This window comes from Natator depressus, chromosome 2 (genome assembly GCF_965152275.1).
Source record: "Natator depressus isolate rNatDep1 chromosome 2, rNatDep2.hap1, whole genome shotgun sequence".
Lineage (NCBI taxonomy): Eukaryota > Metazoa > Chordata > Testudines > Cheloniidae > Natator > Natator depressus.
In genome coordinates, this window is record NC_134235.1 from 32,032,037 (window position 1) to 32,049,779 (window position 17,743).

The following is a 17,743-nucleotide window of genomic DNA, read 5'->3' on the forward strand; positions in this document are numbered from 1 at the left end:
TTTGAAATAGTAAGATGCCCAAACCCAGAAAACTGGTGTTTATAATGTAAATATTGACAGATATTTACTTTAGCTATAATAGCAAACGAACCATGTTATGAAAGTTTATAGCTGTACAATTTACAGCTGTAATAGGGCTTTTTTTTTTTTAAATTAGCAGTTTTGGTCCACAATTTACTCATAATATCTTTGCACACATATTTATCATTATACCGTAGATACTCGTTCATTAGCCTGTTCGTATATAAGCTGACCCCCACAAGATGGATAGGTAAAAATAGTAAAAACTGTATGACCCTTTCATAAGTTGACCCTATATTTCAGGGGTTGGCAAACTTTGGCTCCCAGTCCATCAGGGTAAGCCACTGGCGAGTTGGGATGTTTTGTTTACCTGGAGCGTTCACAGCCATGGAGCCCCTTAGCTCCCTGTGGCCACGGTTCGCCGTTCTGGGAACGGCAAACCGCGGCCACAGGGAGCTGAGGGGCTCCATGGCTGTGAACGCTCCAGGTAAACAAAACGTCCCGACCCGCCAGCGGCTTACCCTGACGGGCCAGGAGCCAAAGTCTGCCAACCCCTGAAATATAGGGTCGACTTATGAAAGGGTCATATGGTTTTTAATAAAATTTTTAAAAAATGTTGTAAACAAAATGACAATGTATTAAATATTCAATTCAATGATTTCATAGAGTTTAAAATCAAATTTTGGTGTAGACCCATTTATAAGCCGACCCCCGCTCTTTGATGCGTCACTTTTTTACCAAAAATATTCGGCTTATGAATGAGTATATACGGTATATTATCATGGCCCCAATTTCAGCTTATACACAGATGGATGGCTACTCCAAGACCCTTCACTGAGGCTATGGAGAGGCACATGGTTCCTCACTAATGGATCAGATTGCAGGACTGGGGACTATTTACAGTTATTAAAGATAAGCATGTGCATAAATCTTTGCAGAATCAGGGCCAAAATTCATAACTTTAACCAGCTTCAAAGTCAAAATAGAATTTATAACATAGCTGAGAAGGGCAGGGCAAGACCACAATTATTTCCTAAAAAAATTACTTTCAGCTGTTTCTCAGCCAAGAATTTGCATTATTTCATAACCAATACTCTTGAAAACTATTTATTTGATAATGCTCATGGGCATACATTCAATGTGGTTCAATTTTTCAATGAACTCAGATAAATTCCATACACTATTGCTCAAGAAAATTTTTGAAAAAAAGTAGAATGTCAGCAAAAAGTTACAAACTGTAGAAAGAAATAATCGTGTAGCTATAGCCCTCATTATGTAACATATATTTTTATACATTGTAATAAAAAAGTTTTCCAAGCTATTTGTTTTTCCTATACAGTTGCTGCACATTTCCCAAAAGAAATGGAAAATCTGTGCACTAAAACTGTAGATCTAGAGAGAGTCAGAAGATCTGAGTATTCATTTAATTTCTTTTCTATGGGAACTGGGACTGTTTTTTCTGGCACAATGAGAAGGGCCACCTTTTCCCTGAGAATCTGATTCTTTTACCACTTTGTGGAAAGGAAGGAAGGAAACAATATGATATAATTCAGGCTGGGTGATGAACTAAAGAGGAAAAAAAAACAACATGCCTCTGGATGGAGGTTAGAAGTAATGCTGCAATATTAGAAAACTTGCACTAAGGCTTTGGGCTAATCCTCTCACACTGGGATTTCCTCCTGTCACTACAGCAATAAAAAAAAGCTAACAAAAACATTAAATATCCAATAAGCAAGTTCCTTCAACGTTCTTGACTGCACTGAGTTTTGTACCCAGGCGACCAAATGCCCCTACTTTGGGGCAATTTTTTTTTTTTTTTAAATAAAAGAACAATGGTAAATGAATACAATTTGTATTATGTCCTTTACAGAAGTCTCCTAGAAATCCACTCAGAGCATTAATTATCCACAGATAATTTTTGTAGACTCCAAGCATTTCAAATTTAGATGTAATGAACAACATTATCCAAACAGGATATTCTGAAAATTATTATTCAATTCTTCTTTACATCAGCAGGATTCATTTTAAACAAAATGGAGTCAACATTCTCCCTCTCTCCCCCCCTCTTAGTTAAATCCTTCGTATTTTTAAATAAAATACCTTGTTAAAGAGTTTGCTAGCTACATCAGGTTCCTAATTGCTTTATGATGTTTTTTGTCATACTGGACACCAAACTGTATACCTTTATATAAATGTATACATGCCTTTAGACACAGTCACTATGGATTTTGATTTACACGGAGAAGATTTCAACCTAGCACTTCTTATGTAGACTCAAACAACTTACTCATGCTCATTGATGTAAAGTTCTGCAAGTTCATGCCAAGCTTCTTGGTCCCCAACAAATCTGGATGGGGAGAAATTAAAAAAAAAAAAAAAAAAGCTTGTGTAGAGATTCTGTAAATGAACAGCATGGAAGAAAAGGCGTAAATCAAATGCAAATTCCATTTTAATTAAAAAGATTTATCAGAATAGCAAAACACAATCCTTTTTCTTGTAAAACACTCACTGTTCCAGATACTCATTCAGCTCTCGGATGGCCTCAACATTTTTCCCCTGGGCTTTTCGAATGGCAATCTTACGCTTTCTTGTTGCCTATGGGTTGACATTAATAAAGGATTAGGCTCTCATAATTCCCTGGGTTTTTGTAAAGAAGGCAATTTGACTGTGCAAATTATTATCTCAATGCAAGTGGAATTCCACTGCAGAACAACTGCTTAGCTGGAGTTTATAAACATACCCTATGACATCCCACTGGGATATCTGAAAACTCCTCTTACAATCACATTACATATGCTTTACTTTGGATGCAGAAACTATATGCATCATTTCATCCAAATAAGTGACTGTCCAGATTCTGATAATTACAAAGCAGCAGGATGATGATAATCTTTATCCAACCCAAAGTCTCCCACCCTATCATTCATAAGATCCGTATTTTAGGGATAGTCGGTCGCTAGAGATTAGAGAATCCCACAGTGGCATCTTGATATAAGAACGGTTCTCTGCAACTTAAGATTTTTGCCATGAAGAGCTAAATGTCACTTCTCGTAGTGTTGTTTTAAATTGCAGTATCTTCTTAATCAAGCTTTCATCATTCTTAATGCATAAAAAATAATTTAGAGTATGAGGTTAATAAAAAAATAGCTACTATATTTGTGCCCTTTATCTTAAATGATTCATGTGACAAATGTGCAAAGCTTTTCCAAAAACTAACTTGCTTTTCATATGTGTGTGGAAAATGCATTTTAACAATATAAATCCAAAAGATGGAGGTATTGCATCGTAGTAACAGTTTACACTTCCCCCCACATACCAGAAGAGAGACTACACAGCATTTTAGTAATTCATTATTCTGAGCAGCATATATGCACACATGGATTTCTAAAGTGTGCTGACAGTTCTCGAAGGTAGACTTTCCATTGGCTTCAGTGGGCTTTGGATCAGCATGTAAAGGTATGCATAAATTCTAAGAGGTAAAAAAATTGATAGGAAAAAAAAGTGTTTAATACTACGAGTCTCCCCAGCCATTTGCTCCAAAACCCTATACCATACCATAAAACACCCCAGCATGCCCTGAAAGTCATCAGATCTGGGCTCTGACAGATCAAGAGACCAAGCAGGGAAGCAAGTTCCAGAGTACAGTCACCTCACAAACAATGTACTACCAGCAACACTCCACCTCATTCACTTAAACTATTGTCCCTGGAATGATCACAAGTATTGAAGACAGACATGCAAAAGCATTCATCTCTATATCCTGTACGCACCTGAACCCCATGTGGTGGCAAGAACCACACTAAATTTTGGTGTCTCTTATCTGCTCTCTCCATCCTCTTACTGTTGCTCATGACACCACCCCCTCCCCCGCCCATCATACCTAAAATTTAGATTGCACACTTTGGGTAAGGGCCATGTCATCTGTACCACATTTCTCATGTTCCTTTGCGTGCCATAAAGCTATTAATTGTAATTTTAAGGGCATTTGATAAATGCATTTCTCATGCACTTTTGATGGCCTCACTTGCCCTTTCTGCCCCAACCCATCTCCTTTGAAAAAGATCCTAACATTCCAAATACCTGCTTTTTGCCACCATCCTGTCTCTCCTTAAAATAAAACAAAAACAAACAAACCTGTACTATTTTTCTTCCTTCTTTTCCCACAAGTGTGGAATTCCTCCCCCAAAGTTACACTAGGCTGAGCCCCAGGATGTGCTTTACTTAAACTTGAACCTGTAGAAGCTTTACAGCAAAGGTCCCCAAACTGTAGGGTGCACCCCTTAAAGGGGCGCAGAGGAACAGAGGAACTGGGTGCACCACCCAGTCCCGCTCTGGCCTCACCCCCAGCCTGACCCCTGACCCCGCCCTGGCAATGGCTCCACACCCAACTCCACACCCAGCCTAGGACCCTGGCCATAGCTCCATTCCCAGCCACAGCCCACAGCTTCCATCCCCTTACCGCTGTCCGAGTCCACCCTCCCAGGAGCTGGGACCCTGCTCCCGGGGAGGGGATGCACGGACAGGGGTAGTGGGGACACGACCCTGAAAAGTTTGGGGACCACTGCTTTACAGGCTGATCTCTCATGAATAGAGCTATGATTTTCACACACACTTTTTTTTTTTTTTTTTTTAAAGTAAATTTCATGGTATAGGTGAGGGGCAAAAAATGCTAAATTATGAAAAGGTCACCAAAGAGCCATCCTCCTCCAGAGTCCTCAAGAAAGTCACCCCCCATAATACTAGGCTCATACATATTTATATATGCACACACAAAATCAGAGAAAAAATGAGTAACAAAAGTACACCATGTAAGGAAAATATCTAGATGCTTGCGTTGCATGGAAATGAACTGTTCAATAAATATTGCTTCATTTTTTATTAAATAAAGAGCTGTTCATTTCACAGTTTGAAATCATATTTCTAAAATTCACTTTTATGTCATGCCATCCCAGCCACATAGTCAAGCATGGTCTACTTCAGTCTCTACATTTTTGACTACCCTTAATCCTTTAGGAATCTCTAATTACATACTCATCCTTTTAGGATTTGCCTAATTTAATTTCTTCTAGGTTGGAGGCAAGCATGTAACATTCACTTTAACAGAATTCAAGAATATGAAAAAACTGAGAATGGCATAGTGAAAAAGAAACTTGACACTTACTGAAGTTTACTCTCTCTGTTATTAACTTTGGCCCTCTAAAATTAAATGAAAACTTGAGCAAGTCTGGAAAGAAGCAACACAAATTCTGTAATTATGCTCTAGAAGTGATAAATCAAGTAATCAAATCCCAAACTCAACAGCGTTGGGTTAGACTAGTACGTAGAAGATAAACCTCTAATTTCTCCCAATTTTTCCTGTATTGTTGTAATATAGCAGGCATAATTCTTTCCTTTGAGTCAGTATTGTACCAAAATACAGTGTAGTAGATCTCAGTATTAAACTTCAGGTATGATGCAGAACTGAGATATTAGCATCACTAGTCATGAAAATTCTTGCCCTAGTTGGTATATGGTGCCATGGTACTTAACAGAAAAATGAAAGATGAAATCCTTGCCCAGAAGAGATTAAAATTAACTTTCATACAATCAATAAGAGTAAGGTTAAAAGTACATGGACTAAATAGATAAGAGAGTATGAATGCTTACTGCCTAAGGCCATGTGTTTACTTCTATCAGTAATGCATATATCTTGGAGGTTCCACAAGATTATTTTAAAATGCTGCTACTCTTTTTTTTTTTTTTTAAGCCAAGAGGACAAAGGTCTGTGGCATCATGCTAGAAAGGAGTTTTGAAGAGCAACTTGGAAGACAGAAAGCACTGCTAATAAGGTCTGGGTGAAGGTTAGCTCAGGTGGAAACTACAACATCGAGGCATGCTGCTAGGACAGAACAAAGGGGAAATGAAATGACAAAAGCCAAACTATGTGGGATCTTGAAAACAAGGACATCATGCTTTGGGACTTAAATTTAATTCAGAGATAGAGAGGAAGCCACCAAAGGGATCTGAAGAGGAACTTGACATGATCAGTGTGGTAGGTCTATTCACAAGAGCAGTCGAGTTAATCCACAAGAATTAATACATGTTTCCTGGCCTAACTACAGTTTGGGTAATAATGTTGATACTTCTACTTTTAATGGGAGTTGAGTAGCTAAATCCCCAATTGGCTTTGAAAATTTCTAGCATTAGTTATACACAACAGCAACATACTGTACATCATTTTCCTAAGTTTTTTAAAATTTGTATAATGAGGTGATTTAAAAATATTTGTGATGAAATATAAACAAAGGTAACAGACAAAAACAATGTATTTAATATGCTCAACTGTCAACAGTTTACAGAGATGTCTTTATTTTGGCTGTCTCTCTAATAAAATAAAACCTGTACTGTTTTTCATCAGTAGTTCTCAAAGCACTTTACAAAAGGAGGTCAGCATCATTATCCCCATTTTACAGATCCGGAAACTCAGGCACAGAGAGACTACCCAAGGTCACCCAGCAGGCCACTGGCAAAGCTGGGACTACAACCTAGGTCTGCTGTGTTTTAGTCTAGTGGTCTATCCACTAGGATATGCTGCCCCCATTTGAAAGGAATACTGTCTCTATATTTGCAACAAAAGGAATAATTTGTGTAATATTGTATCGTAAGATGCAACATTCACTCTAAACTATTTGGAGACTGAAAACGGTGCAGAACACAATAGCTTGCCTCTTGAGCAAGGTAGCTGCAAGCATCGTAACACTCGTGCTTTGGATCTGCACTGGTTGCCTAGGGGCCTCTGAGGGGAGTTTAATCTGTTGGTTATGACATATGAAGACCTACAGACAAAGGTGCTATTTTTTGTGACAGGCTGACCGAATTAATTTCTGAATAATTATTTTAATGATGGCAGGGTTTTGCTGTAGTATTAATTATGTATACAGCCTTGCATAGGTGTATTTATTATTTAAAACAAAATAAATAATTGCTCAGTAACAGAACTTAGTTCTGTAGCCACAAAAGGAAAAGAAACACGTTCTTATATTCCCCCATTTTAAGAAGGTAGCTTTTGGATAATGTACTCCAACAGGTATTAGTTTAATGCCCGTGAAGGAAGAAAAAGAAAAAAGGAAAAATCAGGAGACGGAACAGAAACAAACTGCTTGGGGGAATTTAAATTAGCTGTTTAATACAACAAACCAACCAACGCATCCAGCAACTTCATTGGCAACAACATACAGAGCAGAGAGCTAACTCTCCCTGAAGAGTGTTTCTTTTCGTCCGAATGAAGCTCCTTCAGTTAAGTAGGCCCTTCCAGAATAGTTTGGAAATAGACTCTCAGCTGTTACAGTTCTATTCACAGACTACAGTATTCTTCTAGACAGCACAGACCATTCAGACCCCAAGCCAACTATTTCTGGAAACCTTACATCTTTTTTAGGACACAAGTATAAACTGATCATCTGCAACTAGCATCTACTGGATATCTAGTCACATCAGAAGATCACACGATCTGGAATGATTAGCAGGCTTCAGAATCAACAGTGCGTAGCACCCAGGTCTGAGATGAATTATGTGCGCGGTTTGAAGACATTCCTTCCCCGCAAGCCCTGCTCCTACCTGCACCAAGCCTCTCGAGCACTACACTTAATTTTCTGTTTCTAATATTTTTCCCATCACTCAACCCCAACCCCAAAACCAAAACAGAACAATTCAGATTTTTAAACCAACAACCTGTCACCTCCCAAAAAGTGCCTTTTGGGGAAAATGTTGAATAAAATGTCCCATGTCTTACTTACAAATGGCAACATTCAGCTTAAGTGAGAGTTCTGGACATTTAAGAGCTGTGCTGGCATTTCACAGAGAAAGCACAGCACCTGGAAGAACAAAGTGCTTTTAAAATGGCATGGAGTAAAAGAAATTGGTGAGTTAATGTATTTTACTGAAGCTATTTTGTTGAAACTATTTAAAATTGTTGGGAAGGATTTGAAAGGAGGGTGTGACTTTAATAGGTTTTCTATTAATAGGTCTAAAGGTTTTCAATCCCATTAGCAAAATAAAAGGGAAACTGTCTGAATACGGGACCAGGAGTTCACATACTCTCGTGTGTAGCACTGCCAACCTGAAGTATTAAAAAAACTCCATGAGTCAGGGCCATAAAATCACGAGATTTAATTTTTTTAGAAAACCCAAAATTCAAAATAATAATACATTTTTGCTTTTATTTGTCCTCCAGTTGAAGAGCATTTAGAGTGCACTCAGGTCATGTTTTCAACCTTTTCTCTGCAACCATGAGGGCTAGAAAGTTTACCAAAAAAAGTTGAAATCCTCATGTAAATCAACAAGACTAACAGCTCGGGCCTTAAGAAAAAAACACCAGTATCACAAGACTTACATGAAAATCGTAATCTTGGGCAATACTGCGTTCTAATCCTCATTCTGACTTATACTCCTGCTGCAACCTTGAGCAGCAAGTCATTCTGTGCCTCAGTTTGGCCCTCTGTGAAAAGGGAATTATACAGTAACTCCTCACTTAACGTGATCCGGTTAATGTTGTTTCGTTGTTACATTGCTGATCAATTAGAGAACATGCTCATTTAAATTTGTGCAATGCTCCCTTATAACGTTGTTTGGCAGCCGCTTGCTTTGTCCACTGCTTGCAGAAAGAGCAGCCCATTGGAGCTAGCTGGTGGGGGCTAGGAACAAGGGTGGGCCAGCAGCCCCCCTAAGTTCCCTGTGTGGCAGCCACCTAGCAGGCTATCAATTGCTGTGCAGTTCAGGTGTCCCTCCCTGCACTGCTGTGTGCTGCTCCTGCCCTCTGCCTTGGAGCTGCTCCTGGGAGCCTCCTGCTTGCTGTGCAGGCAGTGGGGAGGAAGAGAGGTGCTGATGTCAGAGTGTCCCCCTTCCCCCGCTCCTGCACCCTGTCTCCACAGAGCAGCGGAGGACAGGACAGGGCTCAGGTTGGAGGGAACTTGCTGGCAGCAGCTGCTGTCTCAACTTGCTGATCTACTTAAAAAGGCAGTGTACTTAGAGTGGCGTCAGTATACTTAAAGGGGAAATGCGCGCGTCTCTCTCACACACACACACGCCCCGTCCCCCCACCCCGGCACTTTGGGAAGTGGAGGGACTGGTGCACTCCAGTGGGATAGCGTGGGATCATCATCAGAATTCAGTTTCCACAGGGAATGTTTGCAGCCACTGCCATGGGTCTGTTGTGTCTCCTCCCTCTGTTCATGCTGCCTTATAGAGTATGAGGCTAAATTAAACGTGTTAACCCTTGATGGCTCAGCCGACTGTTAGTTCATCATTTAGCAGTAAGGCATTCCTTGGGAAATATCCCACACTCTGACTCCACCACCTCAACCAAGCTTCACAATCATAGCTTGTACAGTATTAAATTGTTTGTTTAAAACTTATACTATGTATATGTATAATATTTTATAGTCTTGTCTGGTGAAAAATATTTCCCTGGAATCTAATCCCCCCCATTTACATTAATTCTTATGGGGAAACTGGATTCGCTTAACATCGTTTCGCTTAAAGTAGCATTTTTCAGGAACATAACTACAATATTAAGTGAGGAGTTACTGTATTCCTTTATCTCCCAGATGTCATGAGGACGTTTAATAAAGGGTTGAAGACAGATAAGTAATTATTATTTACACTATTAGCAAGATTCTCTGTTTTTGCATGTATGACGTTGAAAGATATAACTTAGATGCAACTTGACAGACAAAAGTTATTAATGGTACTTTTGCATACAAGGGAAAAATAGCAGCTATATTCTAAAAGACTTGACATTTATTTGTTCCACACATCCAACTGAATACCATCCTCAGTGGAAGTGGTTATACAGACAGTTTATAATTATCATGCATTTTAGGCAGTATTTTAGCTAGGGAAAGTAAAACCCAATAGATTTAAGAAAGGTAAAAACACTGGTGAAAAAATAATGAATCTACAAATCTCACTTAGTTAATTCAGATTTGGGTTTTCAGTATTTCACAATACATGTTCACCCAAAACTGCCCCAAGAGAAACTAAATTTTAATAACAATGCAATCTCAAAAACATACTATGATTATAAGTATTCTAAAAATGAGAGCAGCTATGGAAGTAGAAAAATAAAAGCTGACACCCCTATAGGAAAGTTTGAATTTACCTGAAAAAGTACTTCACATTCTTTATATCTCAGCAAAAAAGATAAGAACAAGTTTGACATACAAATGGCTATTTTTTCCTTTCCAACTAAAAAAGAATTTCAGGAACAGGATGAAAATGTCTGCCATTGAAACGAAATCTATGTTGCTTGACCATGCAGAACCTATGACATAGAATTCTCCCTATCAATTTCTCAGAGTTTAAAACAAAACACTGGAGCAGCTATTGACTAACTCTGTGAAGCCAACATTTTAATGGAAAGAAATATGTCATCTTTAAGAAACACATACTATAATCAGTATCATATGGGCTAAGGTGCTTTAGAATGTCACATATTTCTTTATTAAACAATGAACCTTTCCAAGATATTTCTTTTAAAAACTAATAATCCCCACTCTGGTTCAAGAACTAATCCTCCATTTGTCATGATTCTTTTTAATTAGCATTTAGTAGACTAAAAGTGAAGTGAGGATTTGAGCATTTATCAACTTCTGCATTTGATTAGTAAAAACATACCAACAGAGAGTCTGAGATCGTTCTAAATTTCATGGTTGGAAGGAGATATTACCAGGAGATGGATTTGCAGTTACTGACTCTCTTACATGAAGGAACAGTTCCACATTTTGTGTAACTGGTTTCAATGTTACAGAAAATTTAATTTTGTGAACTATAAAAGTAATGAAATTCTTCAAAGCAAAAATCAAGAATATTTTTTGTTTTTATCCATGGTCAAATTCATTTTTATAAAGGGGATAGTAACCTTCTGAAACTAAAGACCAGATCATTTTCTTCAAACCGCAAAAAACAAGGCAGAAGTAAGGGAGAACAAGAATTTTACAGATGTTACTAAATGCCACCCCCCACCCCCACCCGGCTGGTTGGAATGGCTCTTCAATAGATTTGCTCTTTTCCCTCAGAGCATACTGTTGGACAACTGCTGCTCCTCCACAAAGGCACCCTCAGGATCCCACCTTACCTCCTCCTGTTGCAAAGTATGTAAAGCCACTAAGGGAGGCAGAGAGCATTTTAGGCTGCAGCATTGTCAACATGCTGATGACCCTTAGATCTATGGTTGCCAACTCTCCAGGATTGTCCTGGAGTCTCCAGGAATTAAAGATTAATCTTTAATTAAAGATTATATGGTGTGATGAAGCCTTCAGGAATATGGCCAACCAAAACTGGCAACCCTACTTAGATCTATGACACCCAGATTCTACAGTCTCATTACTCTCCGTGTCTTTGACAGAAGTACGGATCTGGATGGAAGTGAAGCAGCTGTGATTCAAACAAACAAGACGGTAGCTGTGGTTGCTGGGAGTGGGAGGCAATCTGAGGACTGAACAGAGGCTGTGTTTGCACTAGCTATTGAAGGCAATATACACCTGCTTTTTGTTGAAGTTATCCATAGCCTTGAGATCCTAAGGATGCAGCATAGTACCTGGGTTCCCACAGAACATCAACTACATCCAGCTTGTGCAGAATTCAGCTACCTCCCAGCAAAATGGGGCAGACAAGTGTAAACATACATGGTCAAATCCATGTACTGCTTCCATGAACATGCAACCAAGCTGTTAGTGGAGTTTATTTTTAAAATCCTGGCTGGTCTGGGACCAAATCAGAACCCTGTGTTTCGATGGAAATACCCTGTTTAGGCCCTGATTCAGCAAGGTACTTAAGTGCACAAGTAGTCCCAGTGAAGTCAATGGAACTACTCATGCTTAAAGTTAGACACATTTGCAAATAACTTGCTGAAGAGGGCCGAGAGTATAGAAAATGTCAAGAATAATGTGGAAATTCTACCCAAACACAGACTTCTGATTGTTCCCTTAGGTAGGGTTAAGGCTGGACTTCTGGTCAAATGCAGCCTTCTTCACTGGAGCATAGCTGTTGCTAGAAGCTACAGCCCCACTGTCTATCTAATTTAATCTTCTGATTAGCTGAGCTGAAGAATAAGAGGAAAGTTGTACCTACAGTGGAAGGTTAGTCCCATGTTTAGAGTGCTAGTCCGGGTCTTGAGACATCCAGGTTCAGTTCTCTGCTTCATCACAGACTATGTGTGACCTTGGGCAAGTTGTTTAATGCTAGATCCACAAAGGGGATTTAGGCTCAGCATTGCAATGCCTAACTTCAGGAGCCTTGTTGCCCAGTGGAATCCTCAGCCCCAAGTTAGGCACCCAAGCTCCCCCTGCATTGTATAGGGAGAGTTAGGTGGCTAGGAACAAGATTCAAAGAAACCTGCATGCTGAGCAGGGAGCTGCTTAAGCTAGCTAATAGGAAATGGAAGGAGAGGGGTGGGCCCAAGCCCTGCCTCTGGAAGGGAATAGGCAGCTAACTCTGGGCTGGATTCAGAGCTATGAATTCTCTCCTGACGTCAGGTGCCTGAGCAGGTCAGCACTTCCTCACAAAAAAAGGATGATGATCAGGTGGTGGTGGTGGTCTGCCCTCTTATACTGTATAGCTCATTGGTCTGAGCACTCACGGAGGATGTGGGAGACCCACTGTGCTTCAAATCTCCACTTCACCTGATTCCGAACAGAGATTTGAATCCAGATCTCCCACATCCTTGATGAATGCCCTTACCACCGGGCTATAGGGCATAAGAAAAGCACCAACACACCCTAGTCCTCTGTGTTTTGTGTGGGCCCCAATCCAGTAGGCATGTTCTTAGCCGCTGAGAATGCTTAGCAGATTGGGCCTGCAAGCAAGATGGGGGGAACACTTACTCTGAGGATACTGCCGGAGCCAAAGTGATAAGTAGCGTGGGGTATCACAACTAGGGTGGCTATGCGCATGCCCATCAGCAGAAATTCACACACCTTGGGGACTTCACTGGTGGAAACACAAGCACCTATGACTTTAGGTGGTTGCAGAGCCAGGGTTTTGAAAATCTAATTTCTTTTATTTAGGTGCCTAAAGTAGCAATTACATGCCTAAATCCTTTTATGGATCTAGCCCAGGGGAGGGCAAACTATGGCCCGTCAGGGCTTTCAATCTGGCCCAGGGGATTACCAGCCCCATGGTGCAGCAGGACTAAAGCAGGCTCCCTGCCTGCCCTGGCCCTGCGCCACTCCCCGAAATGGCCAGAACCACATCCCTGCGGTCCCTGGGGGAGGTGGAAGGGGCAGAGGACTCCGTGCACTGCCCTCGCCTGCAGGCATCGCCCCCCGCAGCTCCCATTGGCCGGGAATGGGGAGCTTTGGAGGTGGTACCCGCAGGCAAGGGGCAGTGTGCGGCGGAGCCACCTACTCCACCCCACCCCACCCCCAGGAGCCACTGCCAGACATGCTGGCCACTTCCAGGAGCGGCACAGGGCCAGGACAGGCAGGGAGCCTGCCTGAGCCCTGCTGCATGCCACTGCCACCCCGGAGCCACTTGAGGTAAGTGGCGCTGGGCCGGAGCCTGCACCCCAACCCCCTCCTGCACCCCAACCCCTGCCCTGAGCTCCCAACCCCCTGCTGTACCCCGAGCCTCCTCCTGCACCCCAACCACTTGCCCTGAGCCCCTTCCTGCACACCGCACCCCCACCCAGACCCCGCACCCCTGCCCCAGCCCTACATTCATGGCCTTGCATACAATTTCCCCACCCAGATGTGGCGCTTGGGCCAAAAAGTTTGCCCACCCCGATCTACCCCTGTCTCTCTGTTCCCCATCTGTAAAATGGGGTAACACTGCCCTATCTCAGAGGGGTGTTATGAGGATATACATGTTCAAGACTGATATGCTCAAAAACTACGGCAATTAAGGGTATATAAGCACCTAAGGGGAAACAGACTGATAGACTCTACTTACTCTGATCAGGTTTATTACTAAATGCTCTACAAGAATACCATTCAAAACACAGTGATAATATTCTCAAACTTGTTAGTGGAGATACTAACAACTACATTATAAAATATACTTCATAAAATAAAAAGGTTAAAAGTTGAATCTGGCCCCAAATTTTGTTTTTGTAAAATCAAATTTTTAAAATTTTATAAAGGTGTTCCACTATTTTATTTGTTTTTAAAGTTCTGATAGAAACAGTTAAGGACGAATAATTTACAACCCATCTCTAGAAAACCAAAAGACTGGATCATAATGCATACTCACAAGGGGCTGGATTTAAGGTTGCTCAGGTAACCTCAATTCTGGCATTTCCTAACTTTAGAGTGCTTAAACTTTGCACCCTCAATGTTCTTTTAACAGTTTTTTTAAAAAATGCAAATTCCTAATATTTTTTTAAACTGAAAAAATAGAAATTCTATGTGGAACCATACTGACTCCAAACCTGAGTCATCAGCAGGGTTCAGATATTATCCACCAGACAGACCTTTAACATTAGAGCTAACACAATAACAGACAGCAGCAGCAAGCTATTATCTTCAGTGTGCACCACACCCTAGAGGATAATGACACACAGTCTTTGCCACTGGGTTTTATAGCTCTATGCTGACAACAGATGATTGCAGAGACTCTGAACTCCCAAATTCAGTTTTGGGTTCTAGAAGTGAGTCCGCATTATGGGGTTTTAGCCCTTTTAGACCCTTCTACTCCTGTGTCCCCAGCCTGTCTCTGTCCTCCTCTGCTCCTATTCACCCCACCTGAGCTCCTGTCTCCCTCTCATTCTAGCCACACCTTAGATTGTTAACTCTTCAGGGCAGAGATTTTTTCTTATTCTGTGTCTGTTCAGTGCCTAGTATGGTGGAATCCTAATCTCAGCTGGTCTCAAGTCACTACTGTAATATAAATAAAACAATTTTAACATGGCTCCAAAATTGAGTGGCTTAATTTTCTTCCAGCTAGAGATCTGAAAGGGAGAATGAAATGTTCTTAAGTGAGGCTTTTACATTTATACAAAACTAAACACCTATGTCAACCCCCATCCTTAAACAGTCCAATAAAATAGTTGTTTGCCGTGTTGTTGTAGCCATGTTGGTCCCAGGATATTAGAGACAAGGCAGGTGAGCTAATATCTTTTATTGGACCAGCTTCTGCTGGTGAGTGAGACTAGCTGTCAATCTTACAAAGAGTTCTTCTTCTGGTCATTCTCTTAATTCAGAAATTTTAAATCTAACAAAAACTAACATGAAGATGCACTTTTGTATTTCATGAAGTTAAGTTCATAATTCCATTTACCACAATTAAAAAATCTGCTGGATCTCAAAAACAAATGATTTCTTAATCTTTGTACAATTCCCAAGCAACTTGTTGTCTGAAACTGTCAATCCATGCAGTGTGTGATTTTTACGACTTGTGTGAACAAACGTCTGTTTCACTTACAGCACTTGCCAAACGAGAAAAAAATGTTTAATATATCTAAGCAACTCCATGTGTCAGCACACCAGAAAAAACTGCTGCACGGCAAAGTGAGTGCCAAGACAAACTCAGCAATGGTTACTTTTTTAAAACCCTGAAACATTTATTTTCCTACAGCAGCCACATGTGTGCATGGAAATAATTAACAGGTAGATGACAAATAATTCAAATACCTGACAATTTATCAAAAGTTTCTATTCGACTTTCACTCTTCAAATGCAAGACTGACCCAATCTATTCTACAGTTATCTTTAACACACCACCACCACAAACTTTGCTCTATATTGAGCAGAGCCTCCTCTATTTTCAGAATCTGAGAAAGTCAGGATGTCACACACCTGTTCTAATATTTCAGTTTACAATATTTTATATCTTTCACTATTAATGTCTGTATGTATTTAGGATTTTAATGGAGAAAAACAATTAAATAATTTCATCAAGCATGATGGTTCCTTACTAAAACAAAATTATACATTTAAATAATAATATCCAACAAACCACAGATTCGGATGATGTTCGCCATTTGGAAACAGCTGAAAAGTGCACCTGCCAAAAATACGTACTTCAAAAGGCTTATGGTCTACCCAAATCTTAAATATGGAGCTACATTTTCCATTAGTTTCAGCAGAATCTCACAAAACACACACCTAGCTGACGTATTCTTGTAAAATGTGACTACACTTTAGAAGCATCTTTGCTTTGTTTCAGCATGACTTCTAGAGAAAGCTAAAGGAGTTTTGTTCTTTTCACCACTGGACAGAATTCTGCCCAGTTTTCATGAGCCAGAAATTGTTGCAAACAGACAATTTAATCTGACTCAAAAACAGGGATATCATCAATGTAAAAGCATGCTATTCAAACAGCCTTTACTTACATTTGTTATAATATGTAAGATCCAAAGATCCAAAAAGATCCATTTTCTTCCAAAAATGATTTACATGTATTTTTTCCAACTTTGTGCATTTGATAGTGGTTGGTGTAGAGTTATTTTTAATCAGACTATCCCTGTACAGTCAGTTTCCCCATGTTTGTGTGCATCCTTTAAACATAAATAGGAAACCAAGGAAAAATAAGTGGATTGCAAAAAAGCTAGCGGAGTTTGAAATCCATTGCTGAAGGTGAACATGTGACTTCCAAATCCTCCGGCCTGTCTAGAATACCTGAAAGTATCATACTTGTGTAAGTGCCTATCAAAAACCGAAAGAACAAAAATCTTCAGAAAGAGTACACGGGACTCTGTGGCACCAGCCTCCTGAGAGATGAAGACAAAATAATTATGAGTTAAAAGGACATTGTCTGACTTAGTTGCAATTCAAGGAGGAGAAAGAATGTATAACAACTATGCAAAATGGCTTCCCATCAAGCTTTTTTTCTTGCCTGTTCATCAGTAAAGAACAGCTTTTTTACCACTGAAAACAGTTTCATTTGATACCTATGGAGGAAAAAATAAATTGGAATGAGAGGAAGTGAAGGAACTCAGATGCATCATAATACCGAAGTGGATGCAAGTCAGGCTTTGTAAACACAGTGATGTACAATGCTAAGCCAAGAGACCAATGAGCTTTGCTGCATGCAAGATCCAGTTACTGACTACTACCTAAACCCTACAAACACTAATACACTTGAGTATCTATGTACATACAGTCACAATGACTTCAATGGGACTTATGTGTAAAGTTACTTAATAGTAATAGTATATAAAGTTACTTAATATGTAATAGTATTTGCCTGATGGGTGACTAAACAAACACTAACAATGGGAGCCAAGACTATGTGACAACATATAATTTAGTATTGCCCTTTTGGGTTATCTTACTAGCTATACATTTTGAATATGAAATAGCCATCATCCTTTCATATTAAAGAAGTCCCCAGTGTAAGAGTATAAGCAGTTCTGGTCAAGAGCTGTGCCTTCTTTTGTTTATGGCAGGACACTGTGGGTACTACTGGAGAGGGCGGGAGGGGAAATGTTGTGTTAAGCATTAGAAAAATATGAAGAGGAAATAATGGCCTGTAGGTTAGAAAGCCCCTATGTACATTCAGTAGTATTTATGAAGTGTTCAACTGTATTCGTGGGGGGAGAGGGGAGGAAAAGCACTCAAATGCTGAAATGTCCCAAATATCTTAAATGACATGGCAGGACATTGCTACTGTTCAAATACTTTCTTTTTTTCAAGTCCGTAAAATTCAAATCCTGTGCAACTGCAGTTCCCATTCCACATGATGTCAAGGCATGCACCATACTACTATCAAATCCTTACAGAACAGCACTCAAGATGAAAGCCCATCT

General features: G+C 40.1%; 1 protein-coding gene across 4 annotated transcripts in view; it reads right to left on the reverse strand.

The window, feature by feature from the left end:
• EMC2 (ER membrane protein complex subunit 2) overlaps positions 1–17,743 on the reverse strand; it is a 203,861-nt gene that overhangs the window by 11,484 nt on the left and 174,634 nt on the right. For all 4 annotated transcript variants that reach the window (XM_074943946.1, XM_074943944.1, XM_074943945.1 and 1 more), the window contains 2 exons: positions 2,531–2,616; positions 2,309–2,368 (listed from right to left, as the gene is read on the reverse strand). In XM_074943946.1, coding sequence (XP_074800047.1) covers positions 2,309–2,368; positions 2,531–2,616 — 146 coding nt within the window. The remainder of the gene's footprint in view (positions 1–2,308; positions 2,369–2,530; positions 2,617–17,743) is intronic.